At 38.2% G+C, this 26,193-nt stretch overlaps 1 protein-coding gene across 4 annotated transcripts; it reads left to right on the top strand.

The window, feature by feature from the left end:
* Nucleotides 1–564: 564 nt before the first annotated feature.
* On the top strand, nt 565–25,963 carry LOC111611910 (beta-1,4-galactosyltransferase galt-1-like). Of its 4 annotated transcripts, none has more exons than XM_023350831.1 (11): nt 565–749; nt 4,127–4,280; nt 15,027–15,157; nt 15,386–15,483; nt 15,588–15,649; nt 16,665–16,878; nt 18,165–18,280; nt 19,075–19,186; nt 20,482–20,683; nt 21,455–21,775; nt 22,461–25,963. In XM_023350831.1, exons 3-11 carry the CDS (start codon nt 15,060–15,062, stop codon nt 22,579–22,581), a joined length of 1,344 nt encoding a protein of 447 aa, XP_023206599.1. In that variant the 5' UTR covers nt 565–749; nt 4,127–4,280; nt 15,027–15,059; the 3' UTR covers nt 22,582–25,963. The 4 variants fall into 4 exon arrangements, with proteins under 4 accessions (XP_023206599.1, XP_023206598.1, XP_023206595.1 ...); XM_023350827.1 differs by having other exon boundaries at nt 569–749; nt 15,555–15,649; XM_023350830.1 differs by lacking the exon at nt 4,127–4,280 and having other exon boundaries at nt 568–749; nt 15,555–15,649.
* The last annotated feature ends 230 nt before the right edge of the window (nt 25,964–26,193 follow it).

Here is a 26,193-nt window from a genome sequence, read left to right on the forward strand (position 1 = left end):
AGGGAAATTGTTCTGCCGTAATCCAAGATCACACAGCTTCAGTCTGAAAGCAGGATTTCATGTCTTCTGTTCTCAAAACTTTAAATGCCTCCACAGTGAGTTTTTCATGAAGAGCACAGGAGCGTACGGGTCAGGAGGGAAACAACAGAGAAACAGCATGAATTTAATCTGAACTGCAGGTTATACATCCCTGCAGAGTAGGAGGAGAAAGTAGCAAAACTCAATTTGTTCTCCAGCAGCAGAGTAAAGAAAGACATTTCCTGAAAAACTACATGTAAAATAATAAAACACACAACTTGGTGTCCTTTATGAACATTAAAGAGTTTTAGATTTAGTTTCCAGTTAAATATGATGTTTAGGTTTGTTTTATAGCTTATTTGTCTGTTTAAAGTGTTTTGTTCTGATGTTTTCTGCTTATTATCTAAAGATCTGCAGCCTGTCCTTCAGTTTATTGTGTATCCATCCCTCCAGTTCTGAAGACACACTTCCTGTCCTCACCCAGCAATTAAATTATAAATTAAAGTGTCTCTTTTACCTCTGTTCGAACTGCAGTGGCTTCATTTTCCTCTAACTGATTAAGGGCGAGGTTAGCTCCTCTTATCTGCTTCCTGTTTCTCCACAATGACTTACATCAAGCGCGGAGGAGCTGCTCACTCAGAGCTCTGCATTAAAGCCACTGGTTTGGATCATTTTGCAGCCTGGAAGGTGGATATGGAGAAGCTTTAACATCCCTCTCATCAGTGAAACAGGTCAGTTTGGGTTTATGCTGCTACATTTCTGTTTTCTGTCTTGTGTCCACATAAAGGGTGTTTTAAAAAAATACATTTTCCTTTCCATCTTTTATTTTATTTTATTTTATACGGCTCGATAACTGGCTATTTTTATTCCTTAACAGTAAAACGTTTCACTGCATGAGAACATAAAGTGCCGTCTTTCCCAGGCAGCTCAGCGGATCTTTTTACTGGATCCATTTTGCAGCTACGATCGTCAAACCAACAGACTTTAAGTTTTCTGGACAGAACTGGCTTTCAATTTCATTCAACTGTCATAATTTATGTATTTAGAGAGCCTGTCGCTGCTCCAGCTTCAGTTTGGAAGTGAAATATGTCATTTAACTTTATCATGCACTGACAGAAAAAGACTGTTTTTCTGTCCTGTTTGTTTTTTACTCCACATTTCTTCTTCAAGACATTAACTCTAGATTATTCTAGATGGTATCCCTTCAAATTTATCCATACATTAAAATATGAGCCTTTGAGATAAAGGAAACAGAAAGTGTCCGAAACTTAACACAGTTTGTTGTCCAAAGATTTAAAATGAGGACTTTCAAAAATAAAAATATATAGTTTTTGTTATTTTAAATTACTGCATTATGTTTGGGAGCTGTAATTGTTTTAGACTTGAATCAAATTTGAATAATTTTTAACTATTATATTCTTTGTTGAAAAACTATTTCGATTAGTAGTTTAATATTTCTCAGAATTGCAGATGTGTGTACGTAGCCGTTCAACATCAGCTTAACTGGCTGTTGACCTTTGTACCCTGTTTTATCTTTAATTTGACTGAAAATGTGAGGCGATCATTTACAGCTTGGTGCCTCCAGTCGTGCGTGAAGGTCTTTAAAGTAAAAATGTCCCTGTGAGGTCCACTTTTATTTATTCCCTCTGCATTTTAAGTTGAAATGTTGTTTTTGTTTAAGTCCTTCAGAAACTTAGGCTGATAATTCACTTCCTGTTTGAAACTGTTTCCCATGTTCAGCTTCATTTAAAAACGTTTTTTTCAGTCCATTTGTTGAGGTAGTGAAACTTATCTACTGCTTGAATTTGAATCTTTAAGTCATATTATGCAAAAACACAAAATTATTCAGCATTTTTGGTCGTTTCCAGTGTAAATCTTACTAAACTTGAAATGAGACAAAACTAACTTACAAGTAACTTTTCAGCAACAGATTATGACATAACAAGACATTTTCCTCATAAGTGGAATAATCTACCAGTGAAAGTTTTGTCAATATTGAGGAACTTAAAACAAGCTCCCATATCTTGCTGAAAAGTTACTTATTTGAAGTGTTTTGTGTTTTGCAGTGTGGCTCACCTGGTTGGATTGTTGTTTTATTCTCTTTGGGGTTTTTAGAGCTCTCTTCCCAGAAAGTCTTTCCCTTCCTCAGGTTTTGACTTCATGCTCCAGTTATTTCAGAACGTTAACAATTACTCCAGAGCGGTTATTAATCCCTTACCTGCATCCTCTGCAGCGTTTTTCCTTCTTGCCACATTCCTGTAGCTGTTTTACTTTCAGCTTCCTGGTTCGTTTCTCTTTTCCCGTCGGTTTGTTTGAGAAGGATAACGAACATCAAGACAAATTCTTACTTCTAGCCGGAGCAAAAATAGCACTTCCTGGAAATCAGACACTAAGTTTGCAGAGAAAGAGTAAACAAGATTATTTATTTCCATAAAAGTATCCTCAGTAATGTTTTAATAAATTATGCTTCACATCACAAGAGCTTAAAATGACGTAGAAATGTGTGGTATCTTTAGCTCTGGTAGTCCTGGGAACTGAGGAAGGTTTGCAAAATATACAATATGCACCTATTTTTATGGACAAGACCCTCAGATATTCTGTGTCTTTGTGATCTTATTTATCTGAGACCCACAACTTATAGACTATTGCTACCTGACACCTACAGTCGTATTAGATTTCCTGTGGTCATTTGGATTGAAAGTACTAAGATTTGAGCTTTTATTGAATGTTTACCGGATTATACTAGTTTGTCTAAGAGTTATTTATGCTCCGTTTATAGAAAAGTTTAGTATGCATCGAAACATCCAACCACCGCCACCAGATAGTTTCTGTGAGTAATGAAAAGTGGTGCAAATGGAAAAAACTCAACATGCATGTTCTGTTTGTCATTAAAAGAACAAAGAAAAGATAAAACGGAGCATTAAAATGAGAAGAGAGAGAGAATAACAGAATAACTAGACAAGAAATAAACATAATAAATTAGAATCAATCAAGGGCTGAACTAAAGTAAAACAGAAATCAGACTGATCAAGTAAAAGAAACTAAAAAACACAGAATAAACAAAACACATGAAGGTTTTACATGTTTTATTAATGATTGTCAACAAAATGTGGCTTTTTGACAAAATTACAAAAAACTCTTAAAGATCTGGGTTGTAAATAAAGTTTTACCATCTGCAGTTCATTACTGAGAATAGAATAGAATAGAATAGAATAGAATAGAATAGAATAGAATAGAATAGAATAGAATAGAATAGAATAGAGCCGTGTCAGGCATGCAGATTCACACAAACCTAAAATAATGTGCGTCATAAGAAAAGCAATATTGTACAGTTATTAAATATAACTCAGTTTCAATGACAAGCGTGATTTAACGATTTGAAATCATCCAATCAGGACGATTTGTCCCATAAACAACATGTGAACACATTAAAACTCTGAGTTATCCTAAGTATGATTGTTCATCGCAGCCTGCACTGGAAAAACTAGCTTGCTACAAAACTTGTAGTTTACAGTTAGGAATGCACACGTTTTGTATTTCTGCAACATTTCTTTCAACTCTTCCTCTTTTCATCATCTTTAGATCATCCTGGTTCTTTACGCTGCCAGTTCAGGCCATTGTGTTTCTTTTCCTAAACGTTTTGGATAATTACTAAACCCAACTGTGAGTTTTTTGTCAGATTTCTCAAGAGTTTCTTTTAAGATTTCCAGAGCAATCAAATGCTAACAAGTTTCCCTGGGACTCTGAAGGAAGTAGAAAACTGTTTCTGTTTCCTACTGATTAATTCTCATCTGGTCAAAGCACATATTTGTATCTGGTTGCTCAACTAAAGCTGAGCAACCTCTAGTTGTTGAGGTTGGAGACAGAAAAGGCAGAACAATAGAAAAAGACTCTGTGAAATGAACATGCGACTGTTTAGTTTAGGTGTAAAACAGAGACTTTTAAAGGGTTTTTCTACATCTCTCACTGTCTGATGCGTCAGTCTAAAGCTGTTTATCTCTTCAGCTGCTCCTCCGTTTTCTTTCTGTAGATGTTTTTTTTCCAGCCATGATCTTCCTTCTCATTTCCTTGTTTCATTATCTCAAATCTGTGATCTCCTTTATTTCAGGGGATTGCTGCTGGAGAAACACGGCAACTTCATGAGGGGTTCAGTAGCAGAGCTAGCAGGAGAGCTAACAGCTGATCGCTGGTGTGAGAAATGGGAGCAGGATCATCCAAGTGGTCTCTGAACACAAATACCTCAGAAAAATGAGAACAAAACTGTGAGCTCCGATGTGTGAACCGTCTTCTTGTTGTTGGGTGTTGACTTTTTCACTTCCTTCCTGTGTAGCTTCTTGAAATTGCATTTAATGTGAACAGAGTTTTGTAGAACCATACAAATGTTCACAGTTGCGTTGGAAAAGCACAATTTTGCAATTGCAAAATTCATTCATTAAATATGAATTTTGTGTTTTTTGCGTGTTTTTTGCACTGTAAAACATTTGAAGGTGGTTTGAAAATGAAAATCCACCTGCTGCCTTGAAAATGCTATTTAGGTCAACAAGAAATTTGTATTGGCCTTAATTCAAAAATTAAGTTTGTGAAGTTAATTTAACAACAAGCAACAAGTTGCTAAAAATGTTTTTTTTTTAGTTCTTGTGGTTCATTAATCTTAAACTGTGAGTTTTAACTTAATGCTGCAATTTAAACCAAATAATTATTTCACAATATGCAAGAAAAAACTGCTGCCACCGAGTTGAAGAGCCACATTCTGTTATTTTTACTCAGTTATTTTACTTTAAAATAATTTTAATTCTTGTTTCAAATTGCATGAACAAAATTTCTGATCTGATCATGAACTTTATTAAACATCACAATGAATTCAGCTCTAAAACATTTAGTGTGAACAAACAAAGGTCATATCAGTGTAACTCACTTCCCTCTCGAGATACAAAAACACGCCGCTAAGCATTCTGGGAAATAGTTCCCACTCCTGTCTTTTTCTTCTTTCAGTTTTTTTAAGTGCTAACCTAAAAACTCTAGTTTATTCAACTCTTGGATGTTTGACGAAATTAATAGAAAGTTGACACAACTTACTGCTGTAAGTTCATCTTTCACAAACTCACATTCAAATTCAAAATCTAAAACTTGCTAAATGTATTTGAATTAAAGAGTAGAAGATAGTAGACACAACTAAATACAGCTCAAATGTTTTACAGTTTAAGTGACCAAACCTCGACTTCCTGCCGTCTTCTCCATCTTTTCCACCTGCAGTAACGTCTCTAAAGACTCATTTCATATAAAAAGTGTTTGAATTCCAGTTCTGATAGTCACTTCGATGCAGCTGTAAACATCCTCAAAAAAATCACTGTGTTCAAATTTAGCAAATATATTTTTGTAACTCTATTTATATGGTCGATAGAAAAGCAGCTCATGTTTCCATTTTTGGGTTTTGCTGGTTTCAGTTTCATGCTCTGCGTTGAGGTTTGTCTTGGTTTTTATGTGTCTGTTCTGTGAATGTTGGTTCTGATGTTAGCGCTGGGCTTTTTTCTATTTGGTTTTTATTTAGTTCATCTCTCTCTCCTCTTCATTTCCCAACTCCCTGCGCTGTTTTGCATCTCTCTGATTAGACTCCCCTCTTTCCAACGCCACTCTCCTCAGCTCTTCAGTATTGAAGCTCGTTGTTTTCCATTGTTCACATCTGATGTCTTCTGTCTACAACCTGCCTCCGTGTCCTGCTCTCCTGTCTGCAGGTTTTTCCTAATTGAACTCTTAAACATCATTTAATGGACATTTTTTTCCTTTTAACAAGTTCCACTGCCTCTGCAGCGACCAGTACCGCCGCGTTTATCTGTGTGTTTACAGTTAAAGTTAATCTCCCTCACGATGAAACACACGGCTGGTTGCTCCTCATATCTGACGTCGCAGCAGGGTCTTATCAAAATGTAAAATCCTCACGTTTATATCCTGAACCTGTTCCTCTGAAATGAACTGGAAGTATAAAAAATGCTCCATTAAAACCAGTCCCATCAGGGCTGATTTAGTCTGGGTTGACCAGGGAACGTTTTAAACAAAAAAAGGGTTATATTAAGGTTACCCAAACCACAAAGAAAAATAAATATCATTGACGTGAATGACTTAACAGGAAATATATCGTTTAATTCTACGTTAAACGTGATCAGATTAAAGAAAATCCTGAAATATAGCAGGCAAAATCTAATAAGGATACCAAATTAATAAAATAACTATTTTATCTTCAGTTGTTAAAAATGTTGTATATATCAAACCTAGAAGAAATCTGACTTGACTTGAAATTGGGCTCTGTCTCTTTAAAAACTCCTGCTCTTTCTGAAACTACACTTTCAGGAGTTATTAACCCTTTAACAGCGTTTTTACCAGTGTTGCTCTTAGAAGTAGCTCCTCCAGTGAGCTCAGCCGATCCACCAGGTGTTTGCTAATTACTGCTGGCTAGTCTGAAGGAGCTGAGTGAGATTGCAAAGCAAAAAGAGAAGAATCACAGGTGCAACAAATTTAGCATGTCTGTCTTTGTGAATTTGTAAAACATACTGACTGCAAAATGCTAGGAGGAGGATAATGCAAATGTATTGATGTACAAATAGCAATGTGATTTACCAAATCTGACCCAGATTGCTTCATGCTGTTCACACAGGAGATGTAGATACAATGACAGAAATTATTTAAGGAATATGAAATAACAGGTTACAAATATCATCCAGCAATGCCGATTTTGATCTGCAGGATTACCAATAACAGCGAGCTGTTAATGCAGATTACATCCGCTGCATTTTCCACATACTTTTCCATTCAGCTGTGAAAAACACCTGGGTGGGCCTAGCCCCGCCTTCATAGCGCAGCTTTTCCCCTCTCAGCTCCTTCAGACTAGCCAGCAGCAATTAGCAAACACCTGGTGGAGCTGTTGAGGTCATAACAGGAGCTCCTTCTCAGTTCAAAGCTGGCAAAAACATTTTAAATGGTTAATAGGACGACTTCCTGAAGGCAGAGTTTCAGAAAGAGCAGGAGCTTCTTAAAGAGACAGAAGCCCAAATTCAGTGTTAAATTACAAAGGAAATGTTTATTTAATTAATATTCTATATATATATATATATAAATAGCATTTTTAAGAACTGAAGGTAGCATAGCCACTTGATTATTCTTTAAAATGTTACTATTTGCCTAGAAAACACATAATACTTCCCCTTTAAATTAAAAGCCAGTTTAGTGGAGGATTTGTTTGCACGGCTCACACAATACACACAATACAGACAATACACACAATACAGACAATACACACAATACAGACAATATGCACAATACGCACAATACACACAATACACACAATACAGACAATACGCACAATACAGACAATACAGACAATACACACAATACACACAATACACACAATACAGACAATACACACAATACACACAATACACACAATACACAATACACAATACAGACAATACACACAATACAGACAATACACACAATACAGACAATACACATACACACAATACACACAATACAGACAATACACACATACCACAATACACACAATACAGACAATACACACAATACACACAATACACACAATACAGACAATACACACAATACACACAATACACACAATACAGACAATACACACAATACACACAATACACACAATACAGACAATACACACAATACGCACAATACACACAATACAGACAATACAGACAATACGCACAATACACACAATACACACAATACACACAATACGCACAATACACACAATACACACAATACAGACAATACACACAATACGCACAATACACACAATACAGACAATACACACAATACGCACAATACACACAATACAGACAATACACACAATACACACAATACACACAATACAGACAATACACACAATACACACAATACACACAATACAGACAATACACACAATACGCACAATACACACAATACAGACAATACACACAATACACACAATACAGACAATACACACAATACACACAATACACACAATACGCACAATACAGACAATACACACAATACACACAATACACACAATACACACAATACAGACAATACACACAATACACACAATACACACAATACGCACAATACAGACAATACACACAATACACACAATTCACACAATACACACAATACACACAATACAGACAATACACACAATACACACAATACACACAATACAGACAATACACACAATACACACAATACAGACAATACACACAATACACACAATACAGACAATACACACAATACACACAATACACACAATACACACAATACAGACAATACACACAATACAGACAATACGCACAATACACACAATACAGACAATACACACAATACACACAATACACACAATACACACAATACACACAATACACACAATACAGACAATACACACAATACAGACAATACGCACAATACGCACAATACGCACAATATACACCAAGTATGTGGGAGCAGGGGCGCAACTGCATACTTTCTGAGGCGTATGTGAACATGTCATCATCCCCCCCCCCCACCCCCACCCCCCACCTCCACCCCTCCCTTCTCGCGCCCCAACGACATAACCTTGTACAACTCATTTTTAATTAAAGTATCAATAACAATAAATGTACATCTATGTGAATAAATTGCTGCCTACAGGGCAATTAAAAAAGAATGAAACACAAAACAGGGCAATATTTCATCATTTAATATATAAATGAGCCAAAGAGCCTCGTCTGTTATCCTGTTTCTGCAGGTCTGAGGCTTTTTGTTAGCATGTTTTCTATCATTCTTATAGCTTGAAACCTGATCCAAACTGGCAACCCACATTAATAAAATGGTGAAATAATATTGATCACAAAACACTGAATTATAAAAGATATCAACATTTTTCCTACACAATCCTAACAAACATTTTTAATGTTGAAAAAATAAACGGTTTCTCTTCACAATATTTATTTATTTAGTATTAATCTATTTGTATGATTTGTTCTTAAATTGCCATCTATATTATTTTTCAGGGGCTGCACAGTGGCGCAGTTGGTAGAGCTGTTGCCTAGCAGCAAGAAGGTTCCTGGGTTCGATTCCCAGCTGGGGTCTTTCTGCACGGAGTTTGCATGTTCTCCCTGTGCATGTGTGGGTTCTCTCCGGGTACTCCGGCTTCCTTCCACAGTCCAAAAACATGACTGTCAGGTTAATTGGTCTATCTAAATTCTCTCTAGGTGTGAGTGTGTGGTTGTTTAGCCTGTGTTTTCCCACCACCGTCTGTATTTTTGCCAGAGGTTTTGCTTTAAGGATGGCCTAGTGTTTTATCGGATGGACATTTTAAAAAGACGCGGGTTGATAGCAGCTCAACGCGGCTGCGTAGCAACCGTCTCTAGGCAACCGTGACAACAGTGTCAGTTCGTGGAGGTAAAGGTTGGTCCTATTTAGGTCCTGCAACGAAAATTTAGCTGACCTTAATATTTCCCGTGTTTTGTTTTGGCCATTATTATTACACTTATTGTTGAGATGTGTGTGATAGGTGTGTCTATCAGACATTATAGCAATATGGAATAAATCGCGTCCCGTATTGGACAACAACAACCGCCTGTCATTGTAGCCTAGCTTAAGCTAACCTGAATATTTACAACTCTCTTGTTGATACTCTGACATTACTCACCTGCTGTCTTTCAACCACTTTGAAAAGCTTTTCTTTGTCTCTCCAACATCTTTATCCTTCCCCCTCTTCCGTTTTGTGCCCCTGAGTTTTATTTCTGCCGCCCATCTTTAGCTCCCTGTTGTTGAGGCATTACTACAATTCAAATTTAAAAGAAAAACATAGTTAAAATGGTTTTGGACGACTGACTGTTCCTCTCAGAGAGGCATTCACAAAGACAATTTGCCCCGTTTAATGTCTCTGCTGTCAGACTCGATATCCTGTGACCCAGGCATGAAACCCATCAAAGTGGACACAGCCAAACTCAAAAGGTCTGTTACTCTCCAGCCCCTAACTGAACATTTAGTTTGGGCCAAACTGCCTACATCTGATGTTTCTTTAGTTGGATGTTCAGTCATCATTGAACCAACTCAGTCCAAGTGCAGACCCAGAAAATCCTAGTGGGGAGAGTTGTGGCGTCATTGTATGGTGACGGCTGTGTTCCTGTCAAGACTGTAAATCCAACTGAAAAACCTCTCACTCTGAGAAGGAATTCAAAAGTTGCAGATGTGTCCACTTGTGTTTCTGTACATGAGTTCGCCAAAACTGAGCACATCCAATCCAACACACAGTACACCAAAGACCCTGTAAAGACACCAGTATCTGACAAGGAGATGTCTCATATTCTGAGTGACATTGGACTCCAGGACTTGGACCTCTCATCCTGTGAAGTCTTGAGTGGAAAAATAAGTTATTGCAAGTCATTCAGCAGTATGAATACATCTTTTCTCGGCATAAAATGGACTGTGGGGATGCTACAGATTTTGTGCACAGAATACGACTTGTGGATGACAAACCCTTTAGACTACCATACAGGCGCGTTCCGCCCTGCCATTATGAAAAACTGCGCACTGCTCTGAGTGAAATGGAGGAGTTAGGAATTATTCGTAAATCACAAAGCGAATACTCCTCTCCTCTGGTTCTGGTTGTTAAGCCTAATGGAGACCTCCGCATCGGCAATGATTTCAGATGGCTGAATGCGCGAACTGTTAAAGATGCGCATCCATTGCCTCATCAAACAGATGCCCTGGCTGTACTTGGTATTCTTTTCCACCATGGACCTGACTTCAGGGTTCTATAATGTGAGGCTACACGAGGATGATAAAAGGTTTACTGCCTTTTCATCTCCATTTGGCCTGGACAAGTACAATAGGATGCCTCAAGGCTTGACCAATAGCCCTGCAACTTTCATGCGGATGATGATGTCTATTTTTGGGGACCAAAATTTCATTATTCTGCTATGTTATTTGGATGACCTGATGGTCTTTGCCCCATCTGAACAGGTTGCGCTTGATCAGCTCCCGCTGGTTTTCTCTCGTCTGGCTGCAAATAACTTAAAACTGTCTCCAAAAAAGTGTCGCTTCCTTCGTAGGTCAGTGAAATTTTTGGGTCATGTGATAAGTGAGGACGGTGTAAGCACTGATACTAGTAAAGTTCAGGCTATCAGTGAGGTACAGGAAACTGATCTCATGGAGCCTGATGGTGAGACACCATGTGCCAGGAAAATTAGATCCTTTCTTGGGATGGTCCTTTATTATCATCACTTTATTGGGAAGTGCTCTGTCAAAGCCAAACGACTCTTTAGCCTTGTAGCTGAGCCTGGAGTGACAAACAAAAAAGGGCGAGGCAACAAACCCAAATTCAGAAAGGGTCAGGTTAAACTGTCCCCATCTGACTGGACTGACGAGTGCAAGGAAGCATTTAAAACTTTGAAAAACGATTTGATAAGTAGTGTTACCTTGGCTCATCCGGATTTTAATGCTCCATTCATCCTTGCTGTTGATGCCTCTTTTGATGGCACTGGAGCTGTTTTGTCACAGCTTCCTCCTGATGGAAGGGTGGCTAGACCAGTGGCTTTTGCCAGTAGGACTCTTTCACGCTCACAGCTAAACTATCCAGCACATCGCTTGGAATTTCTTGCTCTTAAATGGGCAATATGTAACAAGTTTAGCCACTGGCTAAAAGGATGTCATTTCACAGTCTGGACAGACAACAACCCATTAACATACATACTAACCAAGCCAAGGTTAGATGCGTGTGAACAACAGTGGGTTTCCAGGCTCGCTGCCTATAGTTTCGATCTGAATTATGTTCCTGGTAGCAAAAATGTTGTCGCTGATGCCTTGAGTAGAGAACCATTTGTTCAGTCATGCATGAGCCATCGCATCGTAACTGAACCATATACCGCACTGCTTAACCAGGTGAACGGTATGATGGACAAAACGGTCCAAGATGCATTTCGTTGTACGAACAACTGTCAGCTGGTTGTTGAGTGCACAGATGACAATGCTGAGGTTCCCTCACCGACTCCCCAGACATTAACGTCACAAGATGTGTCAGCTGTTCTTGAGGCACATGAGTCTGGAGGTTTCAGTCAGATGAGAGCCACTGATCCAGCTGTCTTGCAACTTAGTGACATTGATCAATCTGCCTTGATGCCAAAGAGTGAACTTGCTAATTTACAAGTTCACTCTTGTAAATTATCTGGTGTGTTGGGCAGACTTTTCTATTATATGCAGTGTCACGGGAGACCCACCAGACGTGAACGAGCAAGTGAGTCACCTGGTGTTTTAAACCTGCTGAGACATTGGCCTAAGCTTGTCATTAAAGATGGTCTGATGTACAGAGTTAAGAAAGACAAGCAAATGAACATGACAACTCAACAGTTTATTGTCCCTGACTCTTTAAAAGCCAAAGTCCTCCAAGGGGTGCATAATTCATCTGGTCATCAGGGCCACACCTCTGAGTCAATAGAACTGGTCTGTATTGACTTTTGGACCGCTGAGCTCTCAGATAAGCGCTGTGTGGATGTCCTAGTTGTAACAGACCACTTTTCCAAGATGGCACATGCGTTTCCATGCAAAAATCAGTCAGCCAAATAAGTTGCTCGTTGTCTGTGGGATGACTTCTTTTGCATATATGGCTTTCCTAAACGCATTCATTCAGATCAAGGAGCAAATTTCGAAAGTCTTCTCATCAAAGAATTGATGAGAAGACTTTCGAAGACTTTTCTGCCAGTTGTTTGTTGATTCTTGCTTTGTGTGTGAATTGTGAGACAGTTATTTTTTGTTTTTAAACATGTGCACCGACTGATGGCACCTTTTGAATTTCGTTGTCCTTGTGACAATGACAATAAAGATTTATCTTATCTTATCTTATCTTATCTTATCTTATCTTAGGTAACATGATACGAGCACTTCCTCCCCAGTCCAAGGCAAGATGGTCTCAGATGCTCCGAAACGCTGACTCCTATGCGCTCTTTTTATTGCACTTTTATTTTAGTGCTGTGTGTTTGATACAACCCCATTTTAGCAGAATTTACGGGGGTGTATGTAACGTAGTTAAAATGGTTCAGGTTAAAGCCTGCTAAAATGCACCATCTGCTGGTAAAACGGTGTATTGCATTCACCCTAGAAAGAGCGGGGTATTATGGGTAATCCTCAGAGCCGTTAGGATCACTGACGAGGTAATGTGTTTCTGCTATGCGATAAAGAAATATTATTTATTCATTTTATAAAATATGGTTATGGTTTTCGTTTTTGCATATTATTGAAATATGTTTATTCCAGGTTACTCTAGTTTTGCTATTATATCGTTTTTGTTGCGTTTTAGAAACGTTTAGTCCGTGAGAAAGTGTGGCGGGAATTTCCCACCCGGTGACATTAAGGCTCCTCCTTTCAGGAGCCTTTTTATGCCAGACTGACTTTACCTGACCTTACCAGAGGGGCCGCAATGCAACGTGTCTGTATCTGACATACACTAAAGATTTTAATTTAGCAGAAAAGGCTTTGGACTAAACTGTTACTGGTGTTAGCCACGTTAGCACCAAGTACAGCTAGTCAATCAACCATCGCTGTGTTCAGGGAAGCGCTGATTAATAATCGAGAAATAAATATCAAGCCTGGAAACTTGATATCGTAACGGACTAAATGTTATGTTTTTACCGTAATCTTTGCTCGTCTTGCGGGGCGCAGGCGGTTGCCACGGTAACAGGTGTGCTTAAACTACAAAGAGAGAGAGAGAGTAAAAAGGTAGGAGTGGTTTTGAGTTGATCACCTGTTCAGGTTATTTTACCTTTGTTTAACTTTGCTGTGGCTCATTACAGCCGCTGTAGTTTCTAAACGTTGGACTAATTAGTTAGTTTGTGAGTTTACGTCATTCACAACAAACATCAAATAGAACAAATATATTTCATAAAATTTTATCAAACAAATGGCTTCTGCCGCGATAATTATGTGAAATTAAATGAATTATATCCCAACTTCAGAAGATTTGCCTTTACCTTTCCAGAGCTCTTTGGTTCCTCCTATCAGACTGTAGCTTCTCATATTGAGGTCAAAGTTCAGATCTACCATAACTGACTGACACCTGCTGGCCTCAGGTTTGCAACCAGCTTGTGACTGAGAAACCAGTAACCTCCTCCCAGATGATGACATGAACTTGTTAGTTCCTCTGTCCATTTAGTAGCTGATTTATTGTGAAAATCCGGTAGAAATGATTCACTAATCAGTCATGTTTACATAGAAACAACGAGGCTTTGTTTGTGAGACTTTCGGTCAGGTGGGTCAGTTGTGGGCGGAGCTTGGTAAAATCCATTGTGTGAAATGCAGATGGAGAATTAAAGGAAAACGACTGATGCCAGCTTGAGCTCCTTGTCGTTTATTGCCACACCAACAGAAGCCACCAGATCCTCATGGCCACATGGGAGGGAGACGCCTAATCAGTACTGTTCCTCTGTTATTGATCATTTCATACACAAACAGCTGTTAAGTACATAAAATGCTGATAGAAAAAAATTCCCCACATCGTTTTTGCGCCCCCTCTAGAGCAGCGCCCCTATGCGTTGCATACACTGCACAGCCACTTTTTGTGCCACTGTGTGGGAGCCTGTGTTGCTGTGGTTTTACATCAATGAATGCTGATTAATGAATACTGTGGTGTATTTATTTTTCCCATGACAATGCTGAGAGTCACAGAAACAGTTTTTATTTCCTTTCCTGTAGATTCCTTGAGTCATTTCTCCTTAAATATCTTCGTTTCTCAGCATCACTATGCATATCTCCTCTGTTTGGACCAAAACTCGTGCATATTACTGCAGAAGTTAAAGTGATCAAAAGCAGAAGTTATTTATTTAAAAATGTTTAAATATAAAACGATGAGCCCAGAGTCACTTCCTCAGACTTTATGGAGCGTTTTCTCAGCACAGCTCTCCCCAGGCGACGGGCTGCACTGTTGCACCTTGAGCTGAGATAATTTAGTACTTTCTTTTCACTACGTTGGTTTTCTGAAGGCACTGAAGAAGAACGGACTGAATATCTCAGCAATGGGTTTCCACCAACCTTGCCTGCGGAAGCGAAAACAGCTGGTGTACTTCATCCTCCTGTGTGTTGCCGCGTTCATAATGTTCAAGATGGCGGAAAGGTGAGTGGCGTCACGTCGCTGATCCGACCTGACCAGACATCTCTACTTTGGTGTCATTTTTCCAGAGGTTTACTAATGACATATGCAAAAGTCAACACTCACCTCCTCACAGCGCCTCCTTCTGACAGAGTGAAAGAAATGACCAGCTTACCTTATTAGCTCTGAAAACGTTGCTTAAAATGACTTCACTCAGACTTATCTTCCTTTTGATTTGCCGTTTGGGGACAGATGTTTAAAGGAGGCTAACCAGAACCTCAACCCAACTGGAAAACTGGGCAGCACAGTAACACAACTCCGGCGCTGGATACAGAGTATTACACATAAAGGTAACTTACTCACTTCTCTGTCATCCTTTTGTCAACAGTTTACAGAATAATTGTTTTTTTTCCTTGTGCAGTTCCAACAAAAGTTGCAACCTCATTTATTGCAGTCAAGACGACAAAGACGCTGCTGGTATCAGCTTATCTAGAACACCGCACAGACCCACGGCAGGCGAGTAACGGCTTTTATCATTCCCTGTGTTCATTAAGGAATATTCCTTCAGTCCGCCTTAAATCACTGTCCAGTCCACCTTAAATCACTGTTAACTTTCAAGAAATGGCTTCCTAAGTCACAATCCTTTCTGTATTTCCTTTCTGCAGTGGAAAGGAAACGTTTTTTTAGATGCTTTAGTTAAAAGGTTCAAGAAAAGCTTAACAACACAAACTTATTTCAAATTACAATATTTTGAATCAATGAATCCAGTTTATTTATATGGCACATTTCATCAACAAGGCACTTCCAGGTGTTTTACATAACAAAAGCACAAAAATAAAGTCATAAAAACACCTTAAATATGGCGGAAAATATGTTCATTACCATGAAACATTTGGAAAGTTTCAAAAGCGAATGTAACCGATGGGTTTGGCCTTGATTTAAAGGAACTCTGTTTTGGCTGTTTTGCAGTTTTCTGAAAGTTTCTCCAAATCTGAGATCTCCACGTTTGGTTCTGGTTCTGGATATAGAGCAGAACCAGAACCAGAAGGACTGTGAGGCTGGAAGATGAGCAAAAAAAGGAAAAATAAAAAAATTATTGAATCCCATAAAGATTTTTAATGTGAAATTTTTCATCATGTTTTTTATATAAAGTTTAAGTTAAAATAATTTATTTAAATGTTATTTCTGCTGATAATTTGCTTTGCTCCTCAAGCTAGCGTAGCAATCAAAACACTGAAAAAATTCTGACAAGAAAAATAAATAAACAAAAGCAAAGCAAATAAAATAGAATTTAATGTGATTAAAATAAAATATTACATATTTTCTTACAATCAAAAGTGTAGATTGTGAGTAAAAAATGTATTAACCAGTAATAAAGTCATAATATATTATCTGACAGTCAAATTTTCCGCTATAGAACTCATGTCCGTCTAAAATCAGAAGGTATCAGGTTAGCATTTATGCTAAATAAGTGTAATAATTATTGAATATGAATTAAAAACCACCGTAACTCTTCGCTGTCTGTGCTCAGGTTCGGGTTATCGCAGTGGTGCTGCGTGAAGAGACGGTCGCCTACCGCTGCGTCTTGCTCTGCCGCAACAACCAGACCCACGTCTCAGACGGCGACCTGCAGATCCACAACGACCACTTCGGCTTCCGCTACGGCACCGCCGACATCCTGTGTGTCATACCGTCATCATGCGACACGCCGTCGCACGTCGCCGTGGCCTCCGCGGCATTTAAAGGTACAGGACAGATTTCAGCCATGCTGGCGGGAAGAGCAGCCGAAACATTCTCCAGTAAGATTAGCGATATTTCGACACATTTTCACTCCATCAAACATGGAGCCAACATTTAGTTTTATACTTGCTAATAGCAAAACTGAACAAGAATCAAACATGGAGACAGAGAAACTCCTGCTGGTTTATAAACTATAGAGTACTTATTCTTATTAATACTAATTGATAACAAACTTTAGTTTCTAGAGAAACTCATATTAGTCTAAACTGTGTGGTATGTTTGTCTTTTTGTTGTTGTTACCCTTTTGGTTTTGTTGTATTGTTTGTATTTCCTTCTAATTCATGCAAAGCCCTAAAGCCCGGTTTAAGATTTTCAAAATAAAACATCCGGAAGTAGTTCATTATTTCTTGCGCGGCCCGGTACCAATTGGTCCGCGGCCCGGTGGTTGGGGTCCACTGATGTCAAGCACTTTGAACTGCCTTGTTCCTGAAAATGATCTTCCTTTAAAAAGTAGCAGTCCAAGAAATCACTCAAGGAAAAAAAAAAAATTGGTAAAAAGGCAACTGAATTATTGAGTAAGTCAATAAGTCCTTAGTGTTGATTGAAAAATAGTAAAAAATACTCATAAAAGTACTTTTTTTTAAGTTACTGAAGTAAATGTAACTGAGTAAATGTAACTAGTTGCTACCTGACTCTGTTGAGGTTGAAGTGTTGTAGCAACAAGACGAGTAGCAAGTTGCCTTGGCTGGCAACACAGGAGAGTACAGGAGAATTTATAAAATAGTGATTTATTAAACATATCAGATTGTTTAATTTCCCTTTGGGATCAAAAAGTAATTCTGAATATGAGTTTGAATCTATGAAACAAGCAGCTTCTTATTTTATGTTCTTGCTCAAATTATTCAAATATTTTATTGAACTTGATAAATAAAAATATCCTCAGTTTTCACACAGTGGCAAGTTAAAAGGATCCAAAATGAGGTAAAAATAAAATAAGAATTAGAGACAGTACAAGTGGGGCAAATTTACAACATGAGAAAATAATATTAAATATTGTTTACTCAGATTAAAAGGAAATGTTAAGTTGTTCAAAATGTATATTTGTGCAAACACCAGCAGGATATTTTTTATCCTGGTTGTAACTGGGAGGAAGGATCTGTGATTACGCACCTTTGTGCATCCAGGATGCAGCAGTTTTGTCACTGAAGGAGCTCCATAGATCTGCAACATGCACGGGGTGGGAGTTTAAAAATATAATGTCTCAAAATGTACACCTGTTGTTTTCTCTCAGAGGAATATCGGCATGAATTTTTGGAAGTGAAGAACGAAAACAAAAAGACGGAATCCTTTAATCACACCTTCACCGTCTGTCTGTCCACCATGTTCGATTTCAACAATGTGCTGCAGGTAAGTCTGGTTACCTGCTTGTTAGCATGATTCACAGTTTACAGATCAGTAAACAACACAGACAGTCTAAATAAGGCGCACTGAAACTGGACTGCTTCTTCGGAGTGCTAAAGTTTGCACAACGAATTCAGCAGCCTTTCAGTTCCACCAGGTGTTTGCTAACTGCTGCTGCTGCTAGTCTGGAGGAGCTGTGTGAGGGAAAACACAGGGGAGAGGGGCTTTTATTCTTAAAGCTACAGAGTGTGAAAAACAAAAGTTATGTACATATTTGTTAAAACTGTCACCATGTTGTGACAGTTCAATATGAGAACAATAATCTGTGAAAAGACCGATTTCCCTGAGCTGCTGTTGCTGTCTGAAGAAATGCATCAAAAACAACCAATCAGAGCCAGAAGGAGGGGCTTAGCGCTGTCAATCATCCTCGTGTACACGCTGCTAAATGGGCTAATGATGGAGAAACTACTTACTGTTCTATGAAGATTGTTTATCCGCTGTTATCGGTGGCCATGCTAACTAGCCTAGCATTTCACACCATGCCCAAATGGAGAGGTGATTGACAGCGCTAAGACCCGCCTCCTGGCTGTGATTGGTTGTTTCTAGTTGTCACTGGGAGGAAGCAGAGGAGCTTGAATTTATTCACAGATTATCTGCCTCAAACCAAACTTTAACAACATGGTTTCAACAAACATGTAGAGAAATATTTTTTTAATAAAAGTTACATCCTGCAGCTTTAAAATACTGATAGTTATTTAAATATGACTCGTGTGTTAATGTTTATTTGCTCTGTTTTGCAGTTTGTGCAGAGTTTAGAAATGTTTCGGCTTCTGGGAGTGAGCAAAGTGTTTGTCTACAAAACCAGCTGCAGCGCTAAAACCCAGCGCGTCCTGAACTACTACACCAGAAAAGGTAGAGTAGAGCAGAACCATGATGCTTTTTCAGTTTGTTCAATCCAAGAAGTTCTGTGCAAATTTCACACCAAAAGGTCAAAGCAGCCAAATCTGGCTTTCCTTTTGACTGACTTCCTTCCTGCCCCTTTTGTTTATTGATGGTCAGACAGGAAACTGCTCAGGGTGACAACAGTTTCACCTTATAAACCGTTTTTTAACAGGAAACAGCTGCTGTAAGGAGGCTGTTTCATTTTCTAATGGAGACAAAAACAAACCTTCATTTGACTGAAGATTTTCACTCAGAGATGATTTTTTTCCCGTCCTGGGCTGAAACGCTGATTTTATTTTATGACCATGTCGCCTCTGCAATTTGTGCACATTTATTGACTTGTTACAGCAGCTTATCTATCACACATAAAACTCATTTTTTATCTCTTAAGTGGGTCAGAAGTGATAAAACTCAGCCGACTCAGCGCATATAGAAAGTACTCAGCCCCTTAGATAAAGATTTTTAAAGTTATTCCACAATTTATCAATTGCTTTTAGGTCTGGACTTTGACTAGGCTTTTCTATTCTTTGAATCTGCTTTGATCTAAACCGGCCGTCGTATCTCTGGATGGAGGTTTATGGTTTTCTTCCACAATATTCCTGCATTTCTCTCCATCCGTCGTCTCTTTTCAGTCAATCTTGGAGCAAACAGGATTTATTGAATTTTATTAATGCGGTTCTGCAGCAGCTGCAACGTGAACATTTAGAGTTGCAGGTCAGGTTAGCGGTTGGGCTAATGTGACATATTTCTGTTGTGTAATCCTCACTCTGGAAACCGTTTAAAAACAAATCTGTTTCCGTATTAAATATGTTCAATCTTCAACCTAGCTAAATGTTTAGTCGGCAACGCTGACTAAACTACAATAACTAAATATTGTAGCTCTTTGGTTTAGCCACAAATATTGTAGCTAAAGATTTAGCTTCAACCTAAACCTTTAGCTTCAACGTAAACATTTTGGCTTGAGCTAAATGTTTAGTTAGCAATCTAACTAAACATTGTAGCTCTTTGATTTAGCTACAAAGATTGTAGCTAAAGACTTATCTTCAACCTAAATATGTAGTTAGCAAGCTAAGGATCTAAATCTCTACCTCTAAACTAAATATTTCATTTGAAGCTACAAAATTAGCTTCAAACTAAATGTTTGAAGATAATAGTTAACAGGCCAAATATTGAGCTAACAAGCTAAATTTTTAGCTTCAACCTAAATATGCAGCCAGGCAGAGTAAAGATGTCTGCCTTTAGATCATCGTCCTCATCCTCCTCAGGTATCATAGAGGTGATTCCTTGGTCCATGTCCGGCTTCCTGAATGTCTCTCGCGGATGGCTGCCCTCACACGGCCCCGGTGACCTCCACTACTTTGGGCAGATTGCCGCGCTCAACGACTGCCTCTACCGGAACATGTACCGGTCCAAATACGTGGCTCTGCACGACGTGGACGAACTCATCCTGCCCCAGACGGTCAAAACGTACGGAAAACGCTCACATAGCTTCAGTGACAACAGAAACGATTCGTCCAGCAGTGAAAGTTTATTCAGATGAGAACAAGCTTTTATTTTGATAGTCCACTTTCACTTATCGCCAAACAAATTTGTATTTTAGCCAAATATTTAGCTAGCAACATTTTTAGTCAACAAGTTAAATATTTAGAACTGTTTAGTTTGGAAACAAACTAAACATTTCAAACTAAACTAAGTATGGAGCTAAATATTTAGCTTGTGCATTAAATGTTTAGTTTTTATCTCTGATAATGATAAATGTGTTTTACAGTGTAACTTTATAAATGGAACCCCGTAAATATTTAGCTTCAAAATTAAATATTTGGCTGTAATACTTAAGTCTAAGCTAGTTTTTTTTAGTTTACAAACCAAATGTTTAGTTAACAGACTAAATGTTTTGATGTAAACTTTATATTTAGTTTGCAGCAAAAGTCAGTTGGGAGCTAACTAGTTAGCTTTGAAGCTAAATATTTAGCTTGCTAGTTAAATATTTCATTTTTAAACTATGACCTGTTTATAAATGATGGTGAAAATATGACTATAAAAAATTAACCCCATTTTTTTTTCTTTTATGTCAAACTAAATTACCCAAAGTGTTGCAAATTATTTTTGACTGTGTAACTTTACAACCCACACCAAACAAAATAAGCACAAGTTAGGTTTTAATTTCCAAATAACAAAAAAATGAAACATGAAAGTCATCAGATCGTTTTAAAAAGTGTTTCACTTTCCTTCCTCCAGCTGGACGGAGCTGCTGCCTCTGCTGGAAAGTAAGTACAATCGAAACAAATGCTACATGTTTGAAAACAACGTGTTCCCCAACAACATGACGCTGCCACGGAGCGGGACCGACCCGGCCCGCTGGCGGGGCGTCCCGGGCGTGGACGTCCTGGCCCACCTCCACCAGGAGCCCGTCACCAAAGAACACGCTTACGAAAAGTTCAAGATCATCGTCAACCCTCGACTCGTCATCGCCGTCTCTGTTCACGGCGTGCTCAAGTTCCACAGCCTGAACGGCTGCGTCTGGGTGGACCGGAACATCGCGCGCATGTACCACACCAGGTAGAGCGCCACTTCCTGTTCCTTCATGATGATCAATCACCTGATCGCTTCATCGCAAAAACATCAGCTAAAATATAAGAAACAACATATGGAAGTTAAAGACATTGTGTAACATAACATAACAAGTTATCAAGGTTAGCCGAATTACAAAACCTGAAGCCGAGAAAACATTTTAGCTGAAATAAATTAAAAGATTCATTAATGGGGAAACTTTTATGAAACCAAATAAAACATACTGAAGTTACAGATATAATAATATCCTTATTTTTCATCCTTTCAAACTGAAAATGGCGACAGCAAAAGTTTTGAGAAATCGTCAGACAGTTGGTCAGACACTTGCTCAACCATGGTAAATTTTCAAGTTTGGAAATTGTCTCAGTTTCAAAAGTAAACATTTAAAATATTTCGAGCTCAGAAGTTTCTTGGCAGAAATTTACACCTTCTTTTTATTTTTTAATATACAACGGTGCCAATACATTGTTGTAGTTTTTTGTATTTCTTTTCATCAAGAAAGAAAAAACCACAAATTATGTTGATCATGCAACATAATTTAGAAGCAAACAAGAAAAAGGAAACTGATTTTTATAGGGATTAAAAGCGAGCAAACCTTGAAATTATGTGGAAACAAATGTAAACATCCATTTATTCCTAGTTGAATAAAGTTTTTCTCTCTGTTTCTTTTCAGAGCTCAGATGCAGATCAGTCTGACTTCAGAGCAGCTGGTTTATGACGGCAGACTGCTGAACTACAGCGAAACGCTCATCAAGGCCGTTAACGTGACGCTCAGCGAGAGCGGGATTCTCTGACGGCTCGACTCAACCCAGACTTTTCATTTTACCTGAATGGAAAAACTCAAGATTCCCATCCGTCAAGAAGACATTGACCAGAAACAGGAGAATTAAAAATGTGCTCAGTGAAAGTACTTAACTCCACACATCTTTGAAAATGTATAAATGGGAAAGAAATTAAGAAAAAATATGGTTTTAGGTACATGGTGTGGTGAAGATTTGAAAGTTTCCTGGAACACAAAACTAAACGATTGTCGTCAGTCTGAGAAAAACCAGTGAGGCAGGAAAACCAGAAAAGACTCTTTACTCTTTCATCTGGCAGCTGAATGAATGAATGAATGAATGAGGAGCAACTCTCCTCAAGGCAACTTGTAACTGTCATGTTGCTGCAACACTTCAACCTCAACCAAGCTGTTTGCCGAATTGCATAATAACTAGTAACATTCACCATTAAACAGTTCAATGAATACGAAACATGGTAAGAAGTTATATTTATCATTAAACACTTTCATCAGGGGAGAACGAACGCAGCCGCCACTACCAGAACTTGTGCAGTTGAGATTCTCCCCTGTGGAGAATTCAGAGGTCAGATCGCTGCAGGGCGATGATCCTCACCCTGGGCGACCAATTCAATTTAATTTTCAAAGGTTTTTATTGGTTCTTTACATATAGCACCTTGTTCCATAATAACAATAATCCCAAGTTTACATTACCACAACATACCATTGTTAACTCAAAATGGAACACACCGAAGACATTACATACATAAAGGAATTATAAAACAGAATAAATTAAACAGATTAAAGGAAACAAAGAGGAAAACAAGAAGCAATGGTTCCATTTTGTCTGTTATTCCAGGTTGTTTCACTATTTTTAATAATTCAGCAGCAACTTCCCACTCAAGAATCTCCTCCTCATTCTTTTTTCCTTGACTCCATTTCCAAATGTAATCTTTAACTGACACACCCACCATCTTTATAACATTTGTTTCAATTATTTCATATTTTCTGTAAATCAAAATATTTCTTGTTTTCCAAATTGCCTCCTTGACACAATTAATTACAATCCACCACCTGATTTCATTTCTTTCCCAGTCCTCTTTAAATAACCCGTACGCTATATTTTCATAAGTTAAATTCACATTATGCAACTTGCTCAACCATGGCAACATTAACGTCCAAACTCTTTTTGTAAAGGGACGTGTCCAGAACAGATGTTTGATCGTCTCCTCGTCCCCACATCTAGCTCTAGGACATCTCGGCCTTTTTGTGCAATTTCTCTTGTATAAAAAGTCTCTCGTAGGTAAACATTTGTTAACAATTTGCCAAGCCACGTCTTTATGGGTATTCGATAAATTTTTATTATTATATAAAAAACGCCCACAAACGGACTTAAAAAACTGGAGACCTTTAACTTTACTGGGAGTAGACATAAACATATTATCCAAAGTTTTATTTTTTCGTTTACAAACTGTTATTTTGAATATAATAGAAAAAGAACAGACTTGTGGAATACCAGGAAGGAAAATGACGGATAGCTTAGCTTTGATCAGAGACATTTATACATCTTGTCAAGAGAGGAAACTCCGTTGGCCATTTTAGGAATAGATCTAGAGAAAGCAGTTGACAGCAATCACAGGTTTTTAGAAGAAATATTGCGTCACTTTAACTTTGGTAGCAGTTTTATAAAATGGATAAAGATTTTGTACAATGAATGCAGCAGCGTGGTGGTAGTGAACAGGAAAGCAACTCCACCTTTCACAATAAAAGCAGGCGTCAGGCAGGGCTGCCCACTGTCTCCTTTGCTGTTTATTTTAGCCATGGAGCCACTAGCATGTGCAATAAGACAAAATAAAGTTATTAAAGGAATAATTCCTCCAGGGAATTATGGAAAAGATATTAAACTAACTATGTACATGGACGACCTCCATACAGGAAAGCTTAATGGTAAGCGAAAGATTCACAGCAGCATCAGGAATGAGGATTATCAAAAATAAAAGCGAGATATTGTACAGCAACTGGAAAGGGTTAAGGGAAAATCGGGGATTAATAGAAAAAAGCGACATGATAAAAGTTTTAGGCGTCCAAATAGGAAAAACATGGAAATAGACAATTGGGAGTCAAAATTGCCAAAAATTCAAGGTAAATTACTACAATGGAAGGACAGAGAATTATCATTAATTGGCAAAGTGCTAGTGATTAAAACAGAAGTCATCTCAACTTTAGCCTTTTTAGCGGCAACCTTCCCGTTACCGCACAAAATAATGGCAGCAATTCGGAAAATGATGTTTCGATTCCTATGGGGAAGTCAGCACGAAAAATTAAAAAGAGATATCATGTACAGAGCCTTGAACGAAGGAGGGAGAAACGTAGCAAATATAGGGATAAAATTTAAAGCAATGTTTATAACACCGATTCTAAAAGTCTGTTTAAATGTGTGTCCCGAGCCCATCTGGACCCCCTTCGCCAAATTCTGGCTGGGAGGGCGAGAAATGAAGTATAAGAGGGTCACTTTACACACCCTCCTCGGATAGGTGCCCTGCTATTTTTAATACGGTGGTCCAGGCATTGAAAGGTGGTATGAAAGAAGTTACACCAGAACCAATCAAAAGAATAACAATAGAAAGCAAGTTATCTCCTCCCGCCAGGTTGATACCAATTGGAATATTGAATGAAGAGAACGTTAGAATAACATGGAAAAATGTCAACAATAAAAATTTGACAAATAACCTGAAGGACTTGGCGTGGAAGATCGCCAACCTTTGTTTACCTACAAGGGATTTTTTTGTACAAAAGAGACTGTACAACAAGCTCTAAGTGTCCCAGACTCAGATGTGGGGACAATGAGACGATGAAACATTTGTTTTGGACATGTCCTGTAGTCAGGACAGTATGGTCTCTAATGGCACCATGGCTGAATGAGTTGTGCAGGGAGGAGCTAACGGATGAAAAGATGTTGAAAGATGGATGGGAAAAAAAGGAACTGTTGTGGTGGATTGTAATTAATTGTGTAAAAGAAGCAATATGGAAATCAAGAAATATTTTAATATATAGAAATCATGAGATAATGGAAATAAATGTTATAAAGATAGTAAGTTCATTGGTAAAAGATTATATTTGGAAGATTAGCTGTGGGAAAAAAAGAGAGGATGATGTTTTGGTATGGAAAGTGCCGGATGTACTACAGAATATTGTTAAATAACTGTTTTGTTTTTTGTTTGTCTTTATTTCTCTAATGTGACATGGAATATCGCCCCCCTCCCGTTCTTTGGTTATTATATTCCCTTTTGTGTTAATGAAATGATGTATAAGTAAAAATGTAAGATTGTAATTTTAGTTACAAACTGCTTGCACTGGAAATTATATGTAAAGAACTAATAAAAATTTCTTGAAAATTGAAATTGCTTAAGAATTAAAAGATGAAGATGGAATTAGACGCTTTTTTGTTCAGGTGAAGAAAGACACAACGACAGGAGAAACTCGTCACTTTCCACCGGTTATCCAGCTGGGAGCAATTAGAGCTTTGTGTTTTATCCAGGCCAGCTGAAAGTGCAGCACCTTTCTGCCGAATGTAACAATATTCACTACAAGAATTGTAAAGCAAACGATCATTTGACTAAGGAGAGCCCCC

This window comes from Xiphophorus maculatus, chromosome 18 (assembly GCF_002775205.1).
Source record: "Xiphophorus maculatus strain JP 163 A chromosome 18, X_maculatus-5.0-male, whole genome shotgun sequence".
NCBI lineage: Eukaryota > Metazoa > Chordata > Actinopteri > Cyprinodontiformes > Poeciliidae > Xiphophorus > Xiphophorus maculatus.

Bases quoted from the DNA above. Each gene is read 5' to 3' on its own strand.
- LOC111611910 (XM_023350830.1), top strand. From the start codon at position 15,060: ATGGGTTTCCACCAACCTTGCCTGCGGAAGCGAAAACAGCTGGTGTAC. The intron at 15,650-16,664 runs GCGAGTAACGGC...GTCTGTGCTCAG, and splicing joins ACCGCACAGACCCACGGCAG to GTTCGGGTTATCGCAGTGGT. The intron at 16,879-18,164 runs GTACAGGACAGA...GTTTTCTCTCAG, and splicing joins GGCCTCCGCGGCATTTAAAG to AGGAATATCGGCATGAATTT.